General features: G+C 43.8%; 1 protein-coding gene across 4 annotated transcripts in view; it reads right to left on the bottom strand.

Annotated features, from left to right (window-relative positions):
- Positions 1-22,628, bottom strand: part of epb41l4a (erythrocyte membrane protein band 4.1 like 4A) — a 374,673-nt gene that overhangs the window by 91,966 nt on the left and 260,079 nt on the right. For 3 of the 4 annotated variants that reach the window (XM_041186875.1, XM_041186874.1, XM_041186877.1), the window contains exons 13-15: positions 20,917-21,000; positions 13,896-14,017; positions 475-565 (exon numbers count right to left, since the gene is read on the bottom strand). In XM_041186875.1, the coding sequence (XP_041042809.1) occupies positions 475-565; positions 13,896-14,017; positions 20,917-21,000 (297 nt within the window). The remainder of the gene's footprint in view (positions 1-474; positions 566-13,895; positions 14,018-20,916; positions 21,001-22,628) is intronic. The other variant, XM_041186876.1, reaches the window with a different exon arrangement.

Below are 22,628 nucleotides of genomic sequence, written 5' to 3' on the forward strand. Positions count from 1 at the left end.
CAGGTTGAGTAACTGAGAGACACAAAACAATGCCTCCACTGGTTAGAGCCTGTAATTACAGTGTAAGAAGTTCAATTCGGCAGTTCCATTATAAATACAAAGGAATTTATAATAGAAAAAGGTGCCTGGCATGTTCATGCTGTTGTAAAATTTTAATATAGAATATAGACAGATACATACATTGAAAATTCAGATCTTTCAAAGTTTATCCAGTCAAACATGGAAGACGTGAGAGATCCCCTTAAAGCTGCTACAGGTGCAAAAACCTGATGAAGAGACCTGAAAATGAATTTATGATTGAAACATCTGAGAAAAGATGTTCCAATGCTAAATTAGAAAGTAAGCAAAGAGAGTTTTAATTCAGAATTTCAATTTGAATCAGAATTTGGGATTCAGATGTTTCAGAATTGTAGTTGTGAAACATGTGCTCTTATACAGATTTATCCAAAATGCTTGAGCATAACACAGGTTTACCTTTTCACTGGCGAAGGTGCAATAATTTTGGTGGTGCCATCATAGTCCACATGGTCTGCTTTGATATGACTGCGACTGACACTGTTCGGTCCTGTGGTAACAAAGTCACAGATCAAGATTATACAAGTGCTAAATTTTGAATATTTTAAAAATGGTTGAAACAGTTAATCATGAAATTACTTAATGTGCAGCTCATTTCATGTGAATACATTTGTTTTGCTAAGAGATCTACCTCATTCAAAATTAAAATAGATGAGAAAACAAAAATAAATTGGTGCATAGTCGTGTTGCATTTTCCAATAAGTGGGTTCAAAACATCACCTCATAAGTCTGAATCCCTGCCTAGGCTATTTCCTGCTGGCTAGTATAGGCCATAGGAGGTCTTGTGGTGCAGCGGTGGCGTCCACGCCAGAAGCTCCGGGTTCGAGTCCCACTCTACGACTTGATGGCCAAAGAAGGTGCGTTCATCACATGGCCAAACAGATTGTTTATCAACGGCAGGTGGTAAGAGCGGGAGAGATTCCTGGTCAGTCATGTGATGGAAAGAAATTGGAGTCTCTACCATCACTATCCATGGCTCCAGGCTACAACATGCATGAGAAAGCAAATGTTGCCACAGCAACTTGGACTCTTTGGGGACCAGTTAGCTGGTTGGAAGAATGGAGGCTGTTGAGAATCAGACTGATGCCAACAGCACAAGGTTTGATCCCTGTTCCAGCTGGGGTGGGTTCAGGACCTGCCTTATTGTCCTACCCATGGTTGAGATTATAGCGATGTGGGGCAGACCAGTCTGTGGGCACAGAACTTGAGAAGTATGACCCATACAATATAAACGTTCACCATATGTGCCAATCTAGACAGCGCACAGCTAAAAAAATAGTGCAGTTGTGACTCAAGCCAGGGGAAATTTCACTGAATGATTTGGTTTCTTCTTGACAAACAAAGAATTCAAATGAAGAATATATATCCTTCTTATAATTAGGCAAGAATCACGGAGGAGAATAACAGAAAATTTAGATGGCCAAGCCTACAATTGCCTCTCCAGGATAATCCTACCCTAGCCAAGACTGCCAACAGCCTTTTCTGCCCACTGTATACCCCAGTTTCCTCCTCTATACCCCAGTTACTGCTACTTCGCAGGGCTGTCAAATGGAAATGGCAATAGGCCCCAGGAAATGGCACTGTAGGCTCCAAGTTCCTAAATGGAGAGAGAGAGCTAAGAAGTGACTTCCTTTTTCTACAAACACATACCAACTGAAGGTTTTGGGCTTGGCAAAGCCTTTGACCCGAAGAGGAGAATTCACTCCCTTGGCTGGAGTCCCACTTGCTAAGCACAGGAGACAAAACATCTTTAGTGTTTACTCCCATATTCCAAAAAAACTTTAAAGTTTTCATAGCAGTATTTAAATCTCTGGGAACTAACACAGGAACTTAGAAGCAGATAAAAATGATCAGTTTGCTCCCAGTTCACGTGGAACATTCACAGAAAGATTAGATCATTTGCCTCCTTGAGTATCTGAGATGTGAGCAGTACCCATCATCACTTGCTGCTAATTATAAGGCAAGGTAAACTTAGTGCCAACAATCCCTCCGCCCAACAAATATGGAGATTGTTTACAATCAGTTAAGACTTATTCACTTCGCTTTAAAAATATCTTAGTTGAACATACTTCACTCAAACGTAAACACAGCTCTCTACATTCCAAGGATGTTGGATCAGCTTCACTGTTTTCGTGCACAACCTAAAGTGCTCTGTATCACATGCCCTATCGATGCCTCTGTATTCCACTGCTCACTTCACACAGATGCCTCTAAACCAACATTGTTTATTTCAGAGTTCCCTCCATATCACATTGAGTTTTGAGATGCCTCAAAGTTCCACACTGTTCAGTCCATCTCAGTTTCTTGGTTTTCTGAACACTGTACTGCCAGAGTTTTAAAATCTTTCTATAATAAAACTAATTTACAAAGCAGGATTTGGTTTATTGCAATCATACAGTTACACTACATCTGATGTAGAACAAATGAAACAAAACTGCCTCTTGCTATTCTCAACTTCCTCCAAAATTGTTCTGCACTAAGCAGTTTTATAAAGCTTATTTAACATCAATGCAGTGACAATATTAGAGACAGAATATTAAGCTCCCAATATAACACCCCTCATGTTTTGATTGTAATTCAAAGCAAGATAAACTTGAAATATAATTTAAAGACATTAAGACCAGCAGATTATTAACAAGGTTTAGCCAAAATAGTCTCTCAAATGGCAACAGCAGTACTAATCAATCCAAAACAGTTGTTTTGAATCAAAGGGTCATCATTAACATTTTTAAGATCAGGACTTTGACTAATGGAGAGAATTTTCTTTCTCTATTGGCTCATGGGATGTGGGTATCACTGGCTCAGCCAGCATTTATTGCCCATTTCTAATTGTGCTTGTTCAGAGGGCATTTTTAAGATTCAACCCCTTCCTGTTTTTGAAAGTGAAGACGGTTGATGAGAAAAAAACCAGCTCCCAAGAAGGGAACCAAGAAAGTCTTAAAGAAACTGTCAGCAAAGGGCGGCAAGAGGCGGCGAAGGTCAAGGAGGAAGAGTTACTCCATCTACATCAACAAGGTGATGAAGCAGGTTCACCCCGACACCGGAATCTCCTCCAAGGCCATGAGCATCATGAACCCAATCGTGAACGATATTTTCGAGTGCATCATGGGTGAGGCTTCCCGCCTGGCCCATTACAACAAGCGCAGCACCATCAGCCCCCGGGAGATCCAGACAGCCGTGTCGAACTGCTGCCCGGGGAACTGGCCAAGCACGCCCTGTCATAAGGGACAAAGGCGGTGACCAAATACACCAGCTCTAAGTAAAACTCTGCAATGGACTGAAAAACACCCAAAGCACATTGCTGTGGATCTGGAATCACATGTAGACCAGACCAGGTAAGGAAGGCAGATTTCCTTCCCTAAAGAGCATTAGAGAACCAGTTTTACAATAAATCGGCAATGGTTTCATGGTCATCATTAGAGTTTTAATTCCAGATTTTTATTCAATTCAAATTTCACCATCTGTGATAGTGGGATTCGAACCAGGGTTTTTTTTAATATTATTCGTTCACGTGATGTTGGCTTCGCTGGCTGGGCCAGTGTTTATTGCCCATCCCCAGTTACCCTTGAGAAGGTGGTGGTGACTGCCATCTTAAACCACTGCAGTCTTTGTGGTGTAAGTACACCCACAGTGCTGTTAGGAAGCAAGTTCCAGGATTTTGACCCAGCGACAGTGAAGGAACAGCGATATATTTCCAAGTCAGGATGGTCAGTAACTTGGAGGGGAACTTCCAGGTGGTGGTGTTCCCTTCAATCTGCTGCCTTGGTGGTAGTGATCGTGGGTTTGGAAGGTGCTATCTAAGAGCCTTGGTGAATTCCTGCAGTGCATCTTGTACATGGTACACACTGCTGCTACTGGGCGTTGGTGGTGGAGGGAGTGAATGTTTGTGGAAGGGGTGCCAATCAAGCGGACTGCTTTGTCCTGGACAGTGTCCAGCTTCTTCACTGTTGCAGAAGCTGTAAGTGGGGAGTAATCCATCACATTCCTGACTTGTGCCTTGTAGATGGTGGATAGGCTTTGGGGTGTCAGGAGGTGAGTTACTCATTGCACGATTCCTAGCCTGTGACCTGCTCTTGTAGCCACAGTATTTACATGGCTAGTCCAGTCCAGTTTCTGGTCAATGGTAACCCCCCAGGATGTTGATAGTGGGCGATTCAGTGATGGTAATGCCATTGAACATCAAGGGACGACAGTTGGATCCTCTCTTGTTGGAGATGGTCATTGCCTGACACTTGTGTGGCGCGAATGTTACTTGCCTCTACTCAGCCCAAGCCTGGATATTGTCCAGGTCTTGCTGCATTTGGACATGGACTGCTTCAGTATCTGAGGAGTCAGAATGGTGCTGACCATTGTGCAATTAGCAGCAAACAACCCCACTTCTGACCTTATGATGGAAGGAAGGTCATTGATGAAGCAGCTGAAGATGGTTGGGCCTAGGACATTACCCTGAGGAACTCCTGCAGTGATGTCTTGGAGTTGAGATGACTTACCTCCAACAACCACAACCATCTTCCTTTGTGCTCAGTGTGACTCCAACCAGCGGAGAGTTTTCCCCGATTCCTCTTGACTCCAGTTTTGCTAGGGCTCCTTGATGCCACACTTGGTCAAATGTTGCCTTGATGTCAAGGGCAGTCACTCTCACCTCACCTCGGGAGTTCAGCTCTTTTGTCCATGTTTGAACCAAGGCTATAATGAGGTCAGGAGCTGAGTGGCTGTGCGGTGGTCACTCTTACCAATACTGTCATGGGCAGATGCATCTGCAGCAGGCAGGTTGGTGAGGATAAGGTCAAATATGTTTTTCCCTCTTGTTAGTTCCCTCACCACCTACTGCAGACCCAGTCTAGCAGCAATGTCACTTAGGACTCAGCCAGCTCAGTCAGTAGTGGTTCTACCCAGCCACTCTTGGTGATGGACATTGAAGTCCCCCACCCAGAGTACATTCTGTGCCCTTGCCACTCTCAGTGCTTCCTCCAAGCGATGTTCAACATGGAGGAGTACTGATTCACCAGCTGAGGGAGGGCGGTACATGGTAATCAGCAGGAGATTTCCTTGTCCATGTTTGACCTGATGCCACGAGGTTTCATGGGGTCCGGAGTTGACCTCCCGACACCACTATACTGCCACCTCTGCTGGGCCTGTCCTGCCGATGGGACAGGATGTACCCAGGAATGGTGATGCTGGTATTTGGGACAGTATCTGTAAAGTATGATTCCATGAGGATGACTATGTCAGGTTGTTGCTTGACTAGTCTGTGAGACAGCTCTCCCAATTTTGGCACTAGCCCCCAGATGTTAGTAAGGGGGACTTTGCAGGGTCAACAGGGTGTCAATTGCCATTGTCGTTTCTGGTGCCAGGTGATCTGTCCAGTTTCATTCCTTTTTTGTGTCTTTGTAGCGGTTTGTTACAACTGAGTGGCTTGCTCGGCCATTTCAGAGGGCAGTTAAGAGTCAACCGCATTGCTGTGGGTTTGGAGTCACATGTAGGCCAGACCAGGTGAGGACAGCAGATTTCCTTCCCTAAAGGACATGAGTGAAACAGATGAGTTTTTACAACAATCGACAATGGCTTCAAGGTCATCATCAGACTTTTTAATTCTGGGTTTTTATTAATTTGAAATTCCACCATCTGCCATGGGGGTGTTCGAACCCGGATCCCCAGAGCATTACCCTGGGACTCTGGAATAATAGCCTAGCGCTTTTTTAATTTAATTTAGATTTTGTAAAACATCTATTTATTAAAATTGTAAGCACCCTCTTTAACATAACAATTCTGTAGAACAAGGTCACAGTATAGTGCATCAAATACTTATGCATCTTAGTATACTGTGCTACCACATCAGCTCTGTAATCATAGTATGGTGTCTGTAGCACAAGAACGCATCAAACCAAGAACTGTGAGTGGAATTCTATGGCCCTGTTGCGACAGGGGCGGGGCCAGAGAATGAGGTGAGCCATTCAAAAGTCCATTGACTTTGGCAGGAGGGCCCATAAAATTCCACCCTAGGACTCAGGTATTAAATTCCAGGCAACAAGAGCCAACTTAAGTTTGGTTTGGCCTTAAAAGCTTTGCCTGACTTCAAGTAACCAACCAGGCTTCCATTCCTCTAATCTTGTCAGTCACAATGTGCTCATCATTTAGATTATTTTCCAGTAAAACCTCAAAACCTCAGTTGGTAAGAATGAAGACACTCCTACTTTCAATCCCATCCATTAGTTGTATCCTTGTTGTGCACCAACCCAGCTTGGAAAATTACAAATGCAGGTCACCCCACCCTTTAGATACTGGTCACTCTGACATTAGTTTGGCTGCATCTAGCACAGAGTGCAACTTCTACTGCCTACACAAGGAGGCTAGGCTTAGGACTAGCTCCATATTCCTAGTATCTAGGTCACTGTACGTCCATCAGGCCCTTACTTCACAAGCTCGAATCCGTCTTCCTGATTGGGTTGGGTCCTTCCCCAGTCACTTCAGTACTGATTACCTGCACTGTGCCCCACCTTGCTAGGCTTTTATCACTGTAAGTTACTGGTGGCTTCATGGGAACCTAGTTTGTGAACAATTTCATTAATTCTGTCATCGGCCAACCGTACCAATACCATCAGGGCATAAAACAGGGCATATGTTGCTACTCAGGCTCCACAACTCAATCTGTGATTGAAATTTTTTTTTATTCTTTCAACAAGAATGCACTTTCCTAGAAGTTGTCACAATTTTAAGACAATCACCAGTGTCACCCTTATTTGAATGGAGTGGGAGTACTAGATGGTGGCACCAGGTTACTTATTGTAAACATGGCTGATAATATGCATGAATCAACCACAGACAGAAGAAATACACAGGTGCAGTGAAGCTCATGCACAACCAGAATCATCAAATATATGCCACTACAGGTTGAAACAGAACTTTACATGTACGATTGGTGGGCGGCCTTGCGTATAAACCCAAGGAATTCCTGAATAATTGTTGCCTTCTGCACACTTCATAGTTTTGTCCTGAGGCTTTAGCTATCATATTATTAATAGAGCAAAGCCATGCCAAAGTATTAGGGTGAAAATGTCAATGATTATGAGATAGTAACATCAATGCAGCAAAGAAAACTATGATGCCAGTTGTAAAGAATTATATATTTTTTATTTCTGTTGGGTTATGGATTAAAATTTACAATGGCTGCAGTTTGAAGGGTATGTCCACTGGAACAGTGTGAGGGATATATACAATGTTGCTGTCCTGGAACAGAGTATGCCATGAAAGACAGGATGGTGCCGAGGAGGAGTCTGGTCTAATGGGGGACCGCCTTGCAACAACATTTTAACTGGCTCCTGACCAGGTGACCAGGGTTTGTGTGAGAGCAGTGCAGCAGAATAGCTCTTAGCCTGAAAGGGAAAAGACCTAAAACCTCTGCCTCCTGAGTGTGTAAGGTTCCAGTGATTCCACAATAATAGCTAGCTGGCTTTTTTCTCCTCATATCTCTATAACCTGCTCTCTCTCAGAAAACCCCTGCCAAGAGGCCAAACGGGAAATGGGGAAATTCACTGTTAGAGACATTTAAGACAAGTGCTCAACAAGTGAACTAAAGACCGAAACGCTCAAAAGACCACCTCGTGTCATCTAAAAGAACTGAAAGGAATTTGAAAGACACAGATCAAAATCAACCCATTGAACCCTGTAGTCCAGGACTGGTGCTATTGGACTGTCCTATCCCACCTTTAAAATCCATGTTTTTGTGTATCTTGTATGTGTGTGTATAGGGATTTAAGAAGGGGATAGAGTTTAGGTTATAGAGTCAGACAGTAGCAGTTCATATTTCTTTCTTTTGCCACTGGTTAATGACAATTTGTTCAATAAACAGTTATTTACTTATTAAGTTTACAAACCTGATGCTCGTATTCTGTTAACCTAAATTAAACAGTTCGGTAGAATTGGGGCAATCTGGTGGTTTGGTCAAACATTTCACATTTGTTGCAGCTCGGGGTTTGATATTACAGCACACTATCCCCAGTGAGTCGTGAGAAAGTTTGGCAGTTCGTCAGAGATATTTTGGAACAAAAGATAACGACGATTTGGGTGTAGGTCTACTAAGTAATAAAAGCTAAAAGGAAACACCAGGTTTCTGCTGTCAAAAATAAAATGGCACTGGAAACGGCTAAAGCTTTCCTGCAAGCAGAAGAGATGTCCCTGACGATTTTACAAGGGTTCCCAAAAGCCGGGTTAATTGAATTGGCAAGTAAATTAAGAGTGGGATTGCCTGCCAAAGCTAGGAAGGCAGAGATAATCAAAGTGATGGCACAGCATTGAAATTGGAAGGAATATCCGAGAGACCGAGTTCTCCAAGGGATGGTTCATTGGAATAGGCTCAAATTCAGTTGCAAATAAAAAAAAAAGACGGGAAATTACAGGCCGATTAGCCTGACCTCGGTCGTTGGAAAGATTTTAGAGTCCATTATTAAAGATGAGATTTCAGAATACTCGGAAGAGCATGGAAGAATAGGGCAAAGTCAGCATGGTTTCATCAAGGGGAGGTCATGCCTGACAAATCTGTTTGAATTCTTTGAGGAGGTAACGAGTAGGTTAGACAAAGGAGAGCCAATGGATGTTATTTACTTGGACTTCCAGAAGGCCTTTGACAAGGTGCCGCACAGGAGGCTGCTCAGTAAGATAAGAGCCCGTGGTGTTAGAGGCAAGGTACTAGCATGGATAGAAGATTGGCTGCCTGGCAGGAGGCAGAGAGTGGGGATAAGGGGGTCCTTCTCAGGATGGTGGCCGGTGACTAGTGGAGTTCCACAGGGATCAGTGTTGGGACCACAACTTTTCACTTTATACATTAATGATCTAGATGAAGGAACTGAGGGCATCCTGGCTAAGTTTGCAGATGATACAAAGATAGGTGGAGGGACAGGTAGTATTGAGGAGGCGGGGAGGCTGCAGAAGGATTTAGACAGGTTAGGAGAATGGGCAAAGAAGTGGCAGATGGACTACAACGTGGGGAAGTGTGAGGTCATGCACTTTGGTAGGAAGAATAGATCCATAAACTATTTTCTAAATGGGGAGAGAATTCAGAAATCTGGAGTGCAAAGGGACTTGGGAGTCCTAATCCAGGATTCTCTCCACTTGCAGGTTGAGTCGGCAGTTAGGAAGGCAAATGCAATGTTGGCATTTATTTCGAGAGGACTAGAATATAAAAGCAGGGATGTGCTGCTGAGGCTTTATAAGGCTCTGGTCAGACCACATTTAGAATATTGTGAGCAATTTTGGGCCCCGTATCTCAGGAAGGATGTGCTGGCCCCGGAGAGGGTCCAGAGGAGGTTCACGAGAATGATCCCAGGAATGAAAGGCTTAAGATATAAGGAACGTTTGAGGGCTCTGGGTCTATACTCGCTGGAGTTTAGAAGGATGAGGAGGGATCTGATTGAAACTTACAGAATACTGAAAGGCCTGGATAGAGTGGACGTGGGGAAGATGTTTCCATTAGTAGGAGAGACTAGGATTCGAGGACACAGCCTCAGAGTAAAGGGAAGTCCTTTTAGAACAGAGATGAGGAGAAACTTCTTTAGCCAGAGAGTGGTGAATCTTTGGAATTCATTGCCACAGAAGGCTGTGGAGGCCAGGTCATTGAGTGTATTTAAGACCAAGATAGATAGGTTCTTGATTGGTAAGGGGATCAAAGGTTACAGGGAGAAGGTGGGAGAATGGGGTTGAGAAACTTATCAGCCATGATTGAATGGCGGAGCAGACTCGATGGGCCGAATGGCCTAATTTCTGCTCCTACGTCTTATGGTCTTATTACGTGTCGATGTTTCTAGAAAGGCTCACAGGTGCATGTAAAGGAGCATGAGAGCACTTAAAAATTTCCCAAGCAAAAATGAAATAATGGGCAGACAAACATGCTACAACTAGAACGTTCCGAGCAGGAGTTGAAGTATTGCCTTTACAGGGTGAGCCCCTGAAAGCGAAATTCAGTGGCCGCTACATGGTAGCTAGGGGAGTTAGAAAAGTGACTTATCTGATAGATACTCCTGTGTGTAGGAAGAAGAAATGGTTATGTGACATAAACATGTTGAAGCAATATCATCGCAGAGAAGATGGGAAAGAGCAAGCGTGCCAGGTGGTAGGAGTAATGGAGGATGACAGAGACAAAGATAAAAGTAAGGTAGAAGACAGCACACAGAGCGAACCTCCTACGATTTGGCTAACCAATACGACAATACTGAGACAGTTAGACACTGTGTTCTGATATTTACAGAAAGACCAAGGAAAGATCTAATAAGGTTACTTAGGAAATATAAGGGAATTTGTAGGGATACACTTGGATGTACTACATCAGCTAGACATGATGTGAACTTAGGAGACTCTGCCAATAGAACAACCTTATTGGCTGATCCCTGAGAAACAGGCTCAGGTAGAAACAGAGATCCAATATATGCTGGAAAATCAACTGACTGAGCCTAGCCAAAGCAGCTGGAGTTCACCAGTAGTGCTGGTTCCTAAGCCGATGAATCCACTAGATTTTGTATAGACAATCATAAAGTGAATGCAGTAATGAGGTTAGATTCATACCCAATTCCTTGGTTAGAAGATTACATTGATAGGGTTGGCAGTGCCTCATTTCTTTCTAAAATTTATCTATTGAAGGAGTACTGGCAAGTACCATTAACACCAAGGGCTAAAGAAATATGAGTGAATTGTATCAATGTCGAATCATACCACTTGGGTTTAAAAACACCCCAGCTACATTCCAGAGGCTTATGCATCAAGTCATCTGAAATACATAGCTGTTGATTTATTTAGATGATATCATAACATATAGTAACACATGGGAAGAACATGTAAAGCAATTAGAGCATCTGTTTAAGCAATTGTAGTTGGCTGACTTAGTCATAAATCTGGCCAAAAGCAAATTTGCAAAAGCAAGGGTAATTTACCCAGGTCACATTGTAGGGCAAGGGCAAATGTTGCCAAGAAAAGCAAAAGTGAATGCTCTAATAGAATTCCCCATTCCTAAAGCTAAACGAGAAATCATGAGGTTTTTGGGAACATGTGGGTTTTATAGGAAGTCTGTGCCTAACTTCAGCACAGTAGCTTACCTCTCACCAATTTGTTAAGAAAACAGGCAAAAGTGGTATGGTCAGCAGAATGCCAAGCAGTCTTTGAAAAGCTGAAGGCAATCTTAACAAACGAACCTGTGTTGCCTGCCCCTGACTTTACTAAACATTTTCAAGTGGCAATTGATGCTAGCAATTTGGGGGTAGGTGCAGCCCTATTACAAGATGACAAACTGGGATAGAGTAGATGGTGGGGTACTAAAGAAACTAAACCAATATCAGAGGAAGTGCTCTACAGTAGAAAACGAAACTCTAGCATTGTTCAACACTTTGAAGTTTATGTCCAACATGATAACAGAGAAACACTAATCTACACTGACCATAATCCACTGGCGTTGACTGAAGTTTAAAACTCGAAGTACAAGGCTGTTTAGATGGAGTATATTGTTTCAACGTAAAGATTGTTTACATTACCGGTAAAGATAATGTGATCGTGGATGCATCGTCTCAAGTGTAAAATACTAAAATAAGTTAAAGGGGTAAGCAATGCTGAAGATTGTATAGGATTGTATAAGGGGGAAGGAAAGGTAAATGGAAACAAGTGTTGTGCTTTATTGTCCATGTGTCACATACCTTGTGATGAAATGCATTTTTTGGAATAGCATTTCATCTTAAGGTTGGAGACATGTGAAGAACATTTTTTAAAATTTCTGCTGGAATGCAGAATAAAATTACAATGGCTGCAGTTTGAAGGGTGTGTCCACTGGAACAGTGTGAGGGATATTTATAACGTAGCTGTCCTGGAACAGAGGGTGCCATGAAAGACAGGATGGCACCAAGGAGGAGTCTGGTCTAATGGCGGACTGCCTGGCAACAACATTTTAACTGGCTCCTGACCAGGTGACCAGGGTTTGTGTGAAAGCAGTGCAGTAGAATAGCTCTTAACCTGAAAGGGAAAAGACCTGAAACCTCTGCCCCGTGTGTGTGTAAGGTTCCAGTAATTCCACAATAATAGCTAGCTGGCATTTTTCTCCTCATATCTCAATAATCTGCTCTGTCTTGGGAAACCCCTGTCAAGAGGCAATAGGGGAAATTCACCATTGCAGACATTGAAAGGCAAGTACTCAACAAGTGAACTAAAGACCGAAAGTGCTCAAAGACCACCTCGTGTCATCAACAAGACTGAAAAGAATTTGGAAGATATCGATCAAAATCAACCCATTGAATCCTGTACTCTGGAATTGGTGCTATTGAACTGTTCTATCCCACCCTTAAAATCCACGTTTTTGTGTTTCCTATGTGTCTTGTATGTGTGTGTGTGTGTATAGGGATTTAAGAAGGGATGGAGGTTAGATTATAGAGTTGGATATTAGCAGTTCATATTTCTTTCTTTTGCCACTGGTAACGACAGTTTGTTCAATAAACAGTTATTTACTTATTAAGTTTACAAACCTGGTGCTCGGATTCTGTTAACCTAAATTAAACAATTCGGTGGGTTGATCAAACCTTTTTCACATTTGTCGTGGTTCGGGGAGCAGTGGGGCTTGATATTGCAGCGCACTATCCCCAGTGGGTGTGACACAGTCATTAATTCCAGATACCTTCAAGAAATGTCACAATCACAACATTTTGTGGATGAAAACCAATCTGCTAATTAACGGTAGCTAAACTACCTGTCCTACACTTGGCTAATCAGCTCTTCAAATACCATATACCGCCATTTCATACTGGGTTCCTGTTAGATTATAACTGTTACACTCCCTCTCATGGGTGGGTTCCTTTTCTGCAAACACTACAACTCACCTGACAGTTTGCATGCCAGCACTGTAGGCACATGCCCCCATCATCTTCTGTCCATTAATTTTTAAGGGCAGAAAATTGAGGGAGGTAGACAAAGAAATTGTTAAAATGCACTCCCAGAATGGAAAGTTCTGCAATGGGAGCATAGAAGATGAAAATTTACTTCAACTCCATTTCAGTAAACAACACAAAAAAGGGATTAAAGTCCCACCGTTTGAGATGTCCTGGTTCACATTTTCACTTACCCGTGCTTTGCACTTTGTACACAGCATCGCCCATCGCATGAACAATATTTGCTCACCCATGATTTCTTCTCCCTCTCTCTTCCTTCCCCAGGGAGGAGGCAGCCATATTGGAATGATTGGAATGGTTGCAACTGAAGTGCAGCCCGAATGAAGGGATTAACACAGAAATGTCTGAATCTCCCTACAATAATGGCTGTGTTCATTTTGAAATCATCACGGATGTATTGTTGAGAGGCTCCCCTGTCTGTCGGGTACAGATACTGTGCCACAATTTCAAGTAGAGTAACTGCCCAAACCAATGCTGTCCTCACATGGCTGGAACCAATCTAACTGAGCCCCATGGAAAAGCACATTCATCACTGGCGATTTCACCATTTGTGAGGTTGCATGGGAAAGTAAACCCCCGCAAAACAGCGGGACTTTACGGTATTACATTGTCACAGTGAAACTTCTCAAATGTTTTCTATCTAACCAACCAATGCAAATCAGCCAAAAACTGTATTACACCAAGAAATTTAAACATGACAATTCACCTATAATGTTTTGAACTGCTTGGCAATATATTTTGGTTACCCCTAACCACGTTTGGGTTGGGGGGAGGGGGCATGGTGAAGAAAGGCATTTTATATGTTTGCAATATGCAGAAACAAAAACTCTCAAAAGTCTTAAACCAATATGATGGCCAGTATATAAATGCCACATTGGTCTCAGCTGTAGTCATTAAAACATTACTTACCTGGCTGCTGAGAGTGGAGCATCCTTTTAGGGTATGTTTTACTGCGAGTTCTTTGCACATTCTGATCAGGCCGCGGAAGCTCAATGGATTGGTCTCGGTTTAGTTGAAATGCAGTCTTACCACTATTCAGAAATAATTTATTATAGTTTTATTACTGTAAATGTATATATTATGTATGTATGACTATATTTATTATCTTTATAATACATATTTATTATTGTTTGAATATGAATAATTTTTAATTTACAAAATGTCACAATTTGTAAATATAAGTAACATGCACTTAATAAACTGTTTATATTGGAAAAATTAGAATGGTCCCCAAACATGACAAGTGGGTAGGATCAAACCAGTGAAATCAATTGGCTGCCCCAATTCTAGGTGTGAAATTCAACTCCTTACTTAACACAACTGTAGTTTGCAGTTATTAACTGGAACAAAGCTAAAATTACATTTACAAAACCAAGGTATCAATTAACGACTTGGCTGTGTGCATGCATGTCCGTTGCTGGGAACTGGAAGCATCCCTCAGTTGGAGAAGTCTGTCAGGTGGGAACAGTGATACAATGAGCAGTGTACCAATATCAAAATGAGATAACACAGTATTGCTGCTACACTTTTTATTCCAATTACTTTGAACTTAAATAAAAATGTATAAGCTTGTCAAATTTAAACATATCTAAATATAGAAAATTATTTCTTCCTAGCCTTCAAAGGTTATCTAGTGTCACTGACAAGGTTCATTTTCTAACATATGGTTGACCCACGAAAGATTCTTTAAATAACATGAATTATATGGAAAGCAAGATGCCTTTTTACAACAAGAAATGCAGTTATTTCTTGAGCCAAGATTCTATCCTGGGGAAACAATGATGTAATTACTGAGGGTCATTATTAAATATAATTAATGTAAATATGCTGACTATTAAAATATGAGATTTATAAGATTATGTTTTGTACTGTCTTTAATTTAGGGTAAAAATGAAAGGGTCATGTGAATTGGTCTGAGGTCTGTCTGACAACAGGCCAAGGTAACATGATTATTAAAGATTAAAGGGATTCCTGGGTTGTGTTGCTGGGAGCGAAGTGTAAGGTGTTCACGCTTGGAGATAATGGCAGCAGCATGTATGTTTACATTAGTTACACTGTTAGTCTCCAAAGTCCCAGGAAGGTGTGGAGAATGTCAGGTTGTGAACAGTTATGCTTTAAATTTAAAAACAAAAAACTGCAGATGCTGGAAATCCAAAACAGAAACAGAATTACCTGGAAAAACTCGGCAGGTCTGGCAGCATCAGCGGAGAAGAAAAGAGTTGACGTTTCGAGTCCTCATGACCCTTCAACAGAACTAGGTAAATCCAAGGAAAGGGGTGAAATATAAGCTGGTTTAAAGTGTGTATGTGGGGGCGGGGGGGGGGGGGGGATGGGTTGGGTTGTGGGAGAGAAGTGGAGGGGCGGTGTTGTTGTAGGGACAAGCAAGCAGTGATAGAAGCAGATCATCAAAAGATGTCACAGACAAAAGAACAAAAGAACACAGAGATGTAGAAGTTGGTGATATTATCTAAACCAATGTGCTAATTAAGAATGGATGGCAGGGCACTCAAGGTATAGCTCTAGTGGGGGTGGGGGGAGCATAAAAGATTTAAAAATATTTTAAAATAATGGAAATAGGTGGGAAAAGAAAAATCGATATAATTTATTGGAAAAAAACAAAAGGAAGGGGGAAGAAACAGAAAGGGGGTGGGGATGGAGGAGGGAGGTCAAGACCTAAAGTTGTTGAATTCAATATTCAGTCCGGAAGGCTGTAAAGTGCCTAGTCGGAAGATGAGGTGCTGTTCCTCCAGTTTGCGTTGGGCATCACTGGAACAATGCAGCAAGCCAAGGACAGACATGTGGGCAAGAGAGCAGGGTGGAGTGTTAAAATGGCAAGCGACAGGGAAGTTTGTTTCATTCTTGCAGACAGACCGCAGGTGTTCTGCAAAACGGTTGCCCAGTTTACGTTTGGTCTCTCCAATGTAGAGGAGACCGCATTGGGAGCAGCGAATGCAGTAGACTAAGTTGGGGGAAATGCAAGTGAAATGTTGCTTCACTTGAGAGGAGTGTTTGGGTCCTTGGACGGTGAGGAGAGAGGAAGTGAAGGGGCAGGTGTTACATCTTTTGCGTGGGCATGGGGTGGTGCCATAGGTGGGGGTTGAGGAGTAAGGGGTGATGGAGAAGTGGACCAGGGTGTCCCGGAGGGAACGATCCCTACGGAATGCTGACAGGGGGGGGTGACGTGATAAGTGAGGACAAGGGGAACCCTATCGTATTTCTGGGAGGGAGGAGAAGGCGTGAGGGCGGATGCGCGGGAGATGGGCCGGACACGGTTGAGGGCCCTGTCAACCACTGTGGGTGGAAAACCTCGGTTAAGGAAGAAGGAGGACATGTCAGAGGAACTGTTTTTGAATGTAGCATCATCGGAACAGATGAGACCGAGGCGAAGGAACTGAGAGAATGGGATGGAGTCCTTACAGGAAGCGGGGTGTGAGGAGCTGTAGTCGAGGTAGCTGTGGGAATCGGTAGGCTTGTAATGGATATTGGTGGACAGTCTATCACCAGAGATTGAGACAGAGAGGTCAAGGAAGGGAAGGGAAGTGTCAGAGATGGACCACGTGAAAATGATGGAGGGGTGGAGATTGGAAGCAAAATTAATACATTTTTCCAAGTCCCGACGAGAGCATGAAGCAGCACCGAAGTAATCATCGATGTACCGGAGAAAGAGTTGTGGAAGCGGGCCGGAGTAGGACTGCAACAAGGAATGTTCCACATACCCCACAAAGAGACAGGCATAGCTGGGGCCCATGCAGGTACCCATAGCCACACCTTTTATTTGGAGGAAGTGAGAGGAGTTGAAGGAGAAATTGTTCAGTGTGAGAACAAGTTCAGCCAGAGGGAGGAGAGTAGTGGTGGATGGGAATTGTTCGGGCCTCTGTTCGAGGAAGAAGCTAAGGGCCCTCAGACCATCCTGGTGGGGGATGGAGGTGTAGAGGGATTGGACGTCCATGGTGAAGAGGAAGCGGTTGGGGCCAGGGAACTAGAAATTGTTAATGTGACGTAAGGTGTCAGAGGAATCACAGATGTAGGTGGGAAGGGACTGGACAAGGGGAGAGAGAAGGGAGTCAAGATAGCAAGAAATGAGTTCTGTGGGGCAGGAGCAATCTGACACGATCGGTCTACCGGGACAGTTCTGTTTGTGGATTTTGGGTAGGAGGTAGAAGCGGGCCGTCCGAGGTTGGGCGACTATCAGGTTGGAAGCTGTGGGAGGAAGATTCCCAGAGGAGATGAGTCATGTTTCGAACCCACCCAGGATTTACAGGTATCTCCGGGACATAAAACGTTTCTCGGACTGCTGTTCCCGTCACATTCTGAGATCCACACTCAGTGCCATGCGCCGCCATATGAACACACTCGACCTCTCCCTCCAGCAGCACCGCCGTACCCTTTTTCAAAGCTGCGCGTGCCCCCAGTTTCATTTTATTCTTCGTCTCATCCGACGCCTCAACAACAAACCTTTTCTCTTTCTCTCAAGTGCTAAGGAACGCAAGCTCCAACAACTCATCGACACCAACACCCATCTTGGACCCTCCACCCCTGCCTGTCCCTCGGTCCCCACCCTATCTTCCAATCCCAACCCCAGCCGTGTATTCACTATACCCCCTGACCTTCCCCTCTCCGATGCTGAACGTTCAGTGCTCAGCAAAGGACTTAGTTTCATACCCTTACGCCCTCACCTCAATGAATTTCGGGCTCGGCACGATGCTGAACTCTTCTTCCGCCGTCTTCGTCTCCAGGCTCACTTCTTTGGGCAGGTGTCCTCTCCCCGTTCAATGGATCCTTTCACCCACCTCCAATATTCTCCCTCCACCTGGACCCCTCCCTCTGGATTCTTACCTTCTCTCGATCTTTTCATTGAGAACTGTCGGCGCGACATTAGTCATCTCAATTTCTCTGCTCCTCTCACCCATTCTAATCTCTCTCTCTCTGAACTTACTGCACTCCGTTCTCTCAGATCCAACCCTGACATTGTCATCAAAACCGCTGACAAGAGTGGTGCTGTTATTGTCTGGCGCACTGACCTCTACCTCTACCTCGCGGAGGCTGAGCATCAACTCGCAGACACTTCCTCCTACCTCTCCCTGGACCATGACCCCACCACTGAACATCAAGCCATTGTTTCCAGGACTGTCACTGACCTCATCTCCTCTGGGGATGTTCCTCCCACAGCTTCCAACCTTACAGGAAGCGGGGTGTGAGGAGCTGTAGTCGAGGTAGCTGGGGGAGTTGGTAGGCTTTACAAGGACTCTATCCCATTCTCTCAGTTCCTTCGCCTCTGTTGCATCTGTTCCGATGATGCTACCTTCAAAAACAGTTCCTCTGACATGTCCTCCTTCTTCCTTAACCGAGGTTTTCCACCCACGGTCATTGACAGGGCCCTCAACCTTGTCCGGCCCATCTCCCGCACATCCGCCCTCACGCCTTCTCCTCGCTCCCAGAAACATGATAGGGTCCCCCTTGTCCTTACTTATCACCCCACCAGCCTCTGCATTGAAAGGATCATCCTCCGCCATTTCCAGCAACTCTAGCATGATGCCACCACCAAACACATCTTCCCTTCAACCCCCTGTCAGCATTCCGTAGGGATCGTTCCCTCTGGGACACCCTGGTCCACTCCTCCATCACCCCCTACTCCTCAACCCCCACCTATGGCACCACCCCATGCCCACGCAAAAGATGTAACACCTGCCCCTTCACTTCCTCTCTCCTCACCGTCCAAGGGCCCAAACTCTCCTTTCAAGTGAAGCAGCATTTCACTTGCATTTCCCCCAACTTAGTCTACTGCATCCGTTGTTCCCAATGTGGTCTCCTCTACATTGGAGAGGCCAAACGTAAACTGGGCGACCGCTTTGCAGAACACCTGCGGTCTGTCCGCAAGAATGACACAAACCTCCCTGTCAATTGCCATTTTAACACTCCACCCTGCTCTCTTGCCCACATGTCTATCCTTGGCCTGCTGCAATGTTCCAGTGAAGCCCAACGCAAACTTCCGACTAGGCACTTTACAGCCTTCCGGACTCAATATTGAATTCAACAAGTTTCGGTCTTGAACTCCCTCCTCCATCCCCACCCCCTTTCTGTTTCTTCCCCCTTCCTTTTGTTTTTTTCCAATAAATTATATAGATTTTTCTTTTCCCACCTATTTCCATTATTTTTAAATATTTTAAAATCTTTTATGCTCCCCCCACCCCCACTAGAGCTATACCTTAAGTGCCCTACCATCCATTCTTAATTAGTACATTCATTTAGATAACATCACCAACTTCAACACCTATGTGTTCTTTTGTTCTTTTGTCTGTGACATCTTTTGATGATCTGCTCCTATCACTGCTTGCTTGTCCCTACAACCACACCACCCCCCTCCACTTCTCTCCCCCCACCCAACACCCCCCACCCCACACACACACCTTTAACCAGCTTATATTTCACCCCTTTCCTTGGATTCACCTAGTTCTGTTGAAGGGACATGAGGACTCGAAACATCAACTCTTTTCTTCTCCGCCGATGCTGCCAGACCTGCTGAGTTTTTCCAGGTAATTCTGTTTTTGTTTTATGCTTTAAATTTTCCACTTAATTCCAAAATAGAAGAGAGTTGAGGTCTAAAGAATAGCTGATCAGCATTTCTACCTGGATACAAGGCCCATGTGATTTGCGTCACCATGGAAATGGTCTTTGAGAGGGGAAAGCTTTCTAAGATATCCTTAACAACTCCCAGACCCCGGCAATCTGCCAGGATCCAAGAGAGACAGAGCAGCTAGAAGCAACTAGCAGTTAGAAGTCTCTAAGATTCACTGTGCAGGAATGCAGGTGGGAGCTGGCAGTTGGATTAAAAAGACCAAATTCATGAGGATTTGAAACAAGGCTCGAAGTTTCATTTGCACCAGAGTTAACCAAATTAACCAAAGTTAATTTGCACCAGAGAGAGAAACTCCAGGAAAAAGCCCCACTGTGAAAGACAGTTCTGAGGTTAAAAGTTACCAAGCTAGGAGAGCAGAAGTAAACCCCCAGGAGCTCGGAATCTTTTTGGACTGGTTCTGGGAAAATTAATGTATATTTAAGGAACAATGTAAAGTATACTTATGAAATGGATTTTTCAGTTGTGTCAAAAGTAAAAGGGGAAGTTCTGTTCTGTAGTTTAAAGTTTAAGCTGCCTACCAATGGCGTTGTTAGTTTGCTTGTCACAGTAAAAGTCTTAACACGTGAAATATTGTTGTCATTTTTTTAGCTATTAACTTCAATTTCAAATTTTCTTTTAATTAAAAAAATCTATTGGTCTCTACGAAGATCATCACATGACAAAGATGTACAATCCTATGTTACAGTGCAATTGAAAATTCAGCTACTGTATAGAAAATAACGTCTATTAATCACAGGTAATGTGAAGCAACAGCACATCATTAATTTGTCCTAGAGGGAAACATTTTGTGTTCATTTTTAAACTGGTGTTATTTATTTGAGCTTTGGCTTTGTCTGCAGCCTCTGTGGATTTACTCTGCTCAATAAAAATTAAACTTCATGAGACATGTTATTAGATTTAGCTTGGTTAACAAAGCATTGTGAAACTGTAACTTATTTAAAATGGAGACAGTAGGATCAGGTCTTTATTAGACAGAACAGGATTAAAAAGGAAGATGTAGCATATTATTACTGGAATCAGTATTCATTAAAAGGAATTGAACTGATCAATTATCAATGAGGGAGAAAAAATTCACTAACAATAGTTCTATGTTTAATGTTTTCCCTGGTTGAATGATAAACCCAACAATTATCACATTGCTATTAAGCAAAAATATCACAACGCTTCTGATATGCAAATTTACTAAAACCTTAGTTACTCTTCCTCTTTAAAATACAAAGATTACTTCAGTAGAAGAACTGCTCTGTAGAAATTTTCTTAAGCTAAAGCAATTGTTTAGTGAAATCTGATTACCTGTATCGATGTCTGTACCCTAGGGACCCCAGTTTGCTAAGTTTTCGTGACATAGAATTTGAATACTCATCGGTTTCAGGCAATCTGATTAAATATAATGAAAGGATTTTACTTAGACAAATAGAGTTGATAAACTAAAGGTCTCCTGCATTGAAAAAATGGCAGCACTATTTTTAAAGTGCAGTTTAAGATAAATATTCTTCATCTCCTGTACAATTGAGCAGCAGAGACAGGATCGAACTCAGATATTGAAAGACCCAGCAATCCAACAATCTCTGACATGATCACTTCGGCACACAACCTCAAGTCCATAACAGTTGCTTTCAGAATAAGTCACAGCCTTCAGCAGAAAAGGACAATGATAGAAATAATTGAAGAAACAAAATTGAAGTGAGGAAAAGTGAATAAGGAACGCTCCTCACTGCAATTTCCATCTTGGTGCAGAGATATAGGGCAGAATTTAATGCCGCTCGCCACCCCACCTTCACTAAGAGACGGGTTCACAGATTGGGAGGGAGGGGGGGGTCCTTGTGATCAATGATTAGGCAGGAGCTTGCAGGCTGGGAGGGATGATGGTGATCTAATTGCCTTCCTGCCTCCCTCCAATTAAGTTTGGTGCGGGAAGGCTTGTGGACAGCCTTCCTGTCCAGTGGCCAATTGCAGCTACTTAAGGTTCTCAGCACACTGCTGTTGGTATTCAGCCAGCAGCGGCTGGGGGACCCACCATCCAAGGTAGTCACCCAGCAAATGCTATTGAGTTTCCCTGCAGCCTTCTAAGAAGGGGTCCCTTGTTCAAAGGTATTTGGTGCTTGGTCGAGGAACCTGGCACCAGGTGGGATGACCTGCAGGAAGCCCCACTCCACCCTGCCCTTGCTGTTGACCCCACCGCATCCCGCACTGGCTGCACTCCCACTCCCTGGGAACTCCATCCCATCCCACTTATCCGTCTTCAGAGGATTATTGCCAATCATCTCGATGGGCCTCAGCGCAATACCAGCAGTGGCCACCGCTCCTGGTGGCGATGCTAGTACTGCAGAGCTCCTGGCTTGATTGACTGGCAGCTCTCAGGAGCGGAACCTTTGCCTAAACCTTAAAGGCCCAACGTTGTCCAAGTAAGTGCCTGATTACCCAGGAATAGTGTTGGGCCTCCCCTGAAAAGGCAGTGTGGGCTCCCACTGAGGGGGAATCTACGTCACTACCACTAAATTCCACCCATAGTCTGCAAAATTCTGCTCCATTGTACCCATAGTTTCAGTATTACAGATGTTCTTTTGATCCCAAATTTGCGTTGCTACCACATGCACACATTTCTGGCATGGCTAATGCTGTGCGGAATTTTGCAACGGTCAGTAGCACAAGCATTAGGGGCATGCGCTCAAGTACCAAGCAAACTATTCAGTGTTCCATGCAAAAGTCAACTAATCACCCTTGCGTATTTCTCTAGTGCCTGCCCCAAAAGTGCCTTTGCCTAGCCTAGAGATCCTATGCAGTGCTATCCCAGTGACTGCAGCGTGGCTTAGTGGAAGTTGCTGACTTTCACTGAGGGATTCTATAGATGGTGTCGCAGGATGACTTTGAGCAGCTCTGGGCCTACATGGTCCGGCTTTGGACCAAACCATCTCAGCATGGGTGGCAGCCCTCTCAGCTGGCTGGCTAACAGGCAACAGCAGGGCCATTGGCAGCATGGCAGGGGTAGAAGGATGAATGCTGTC

The sequence above is a fragment of the Carcharodon carcharias genome, chromosome 4 (genome assembly GCF_017639515.1).
Source record: "Carcharodon carcharias isolate sCarCar2 chromosome 4, sCarCar2.pri, whole genome shotgun sequence".
Classification (NCBI taxonomy): Eukaryota; Metazoa; Chordata; class Chondrichthyes; order Lamniformes; family Lamnidae; genus Carcharodon; species Carcharodon carcharias.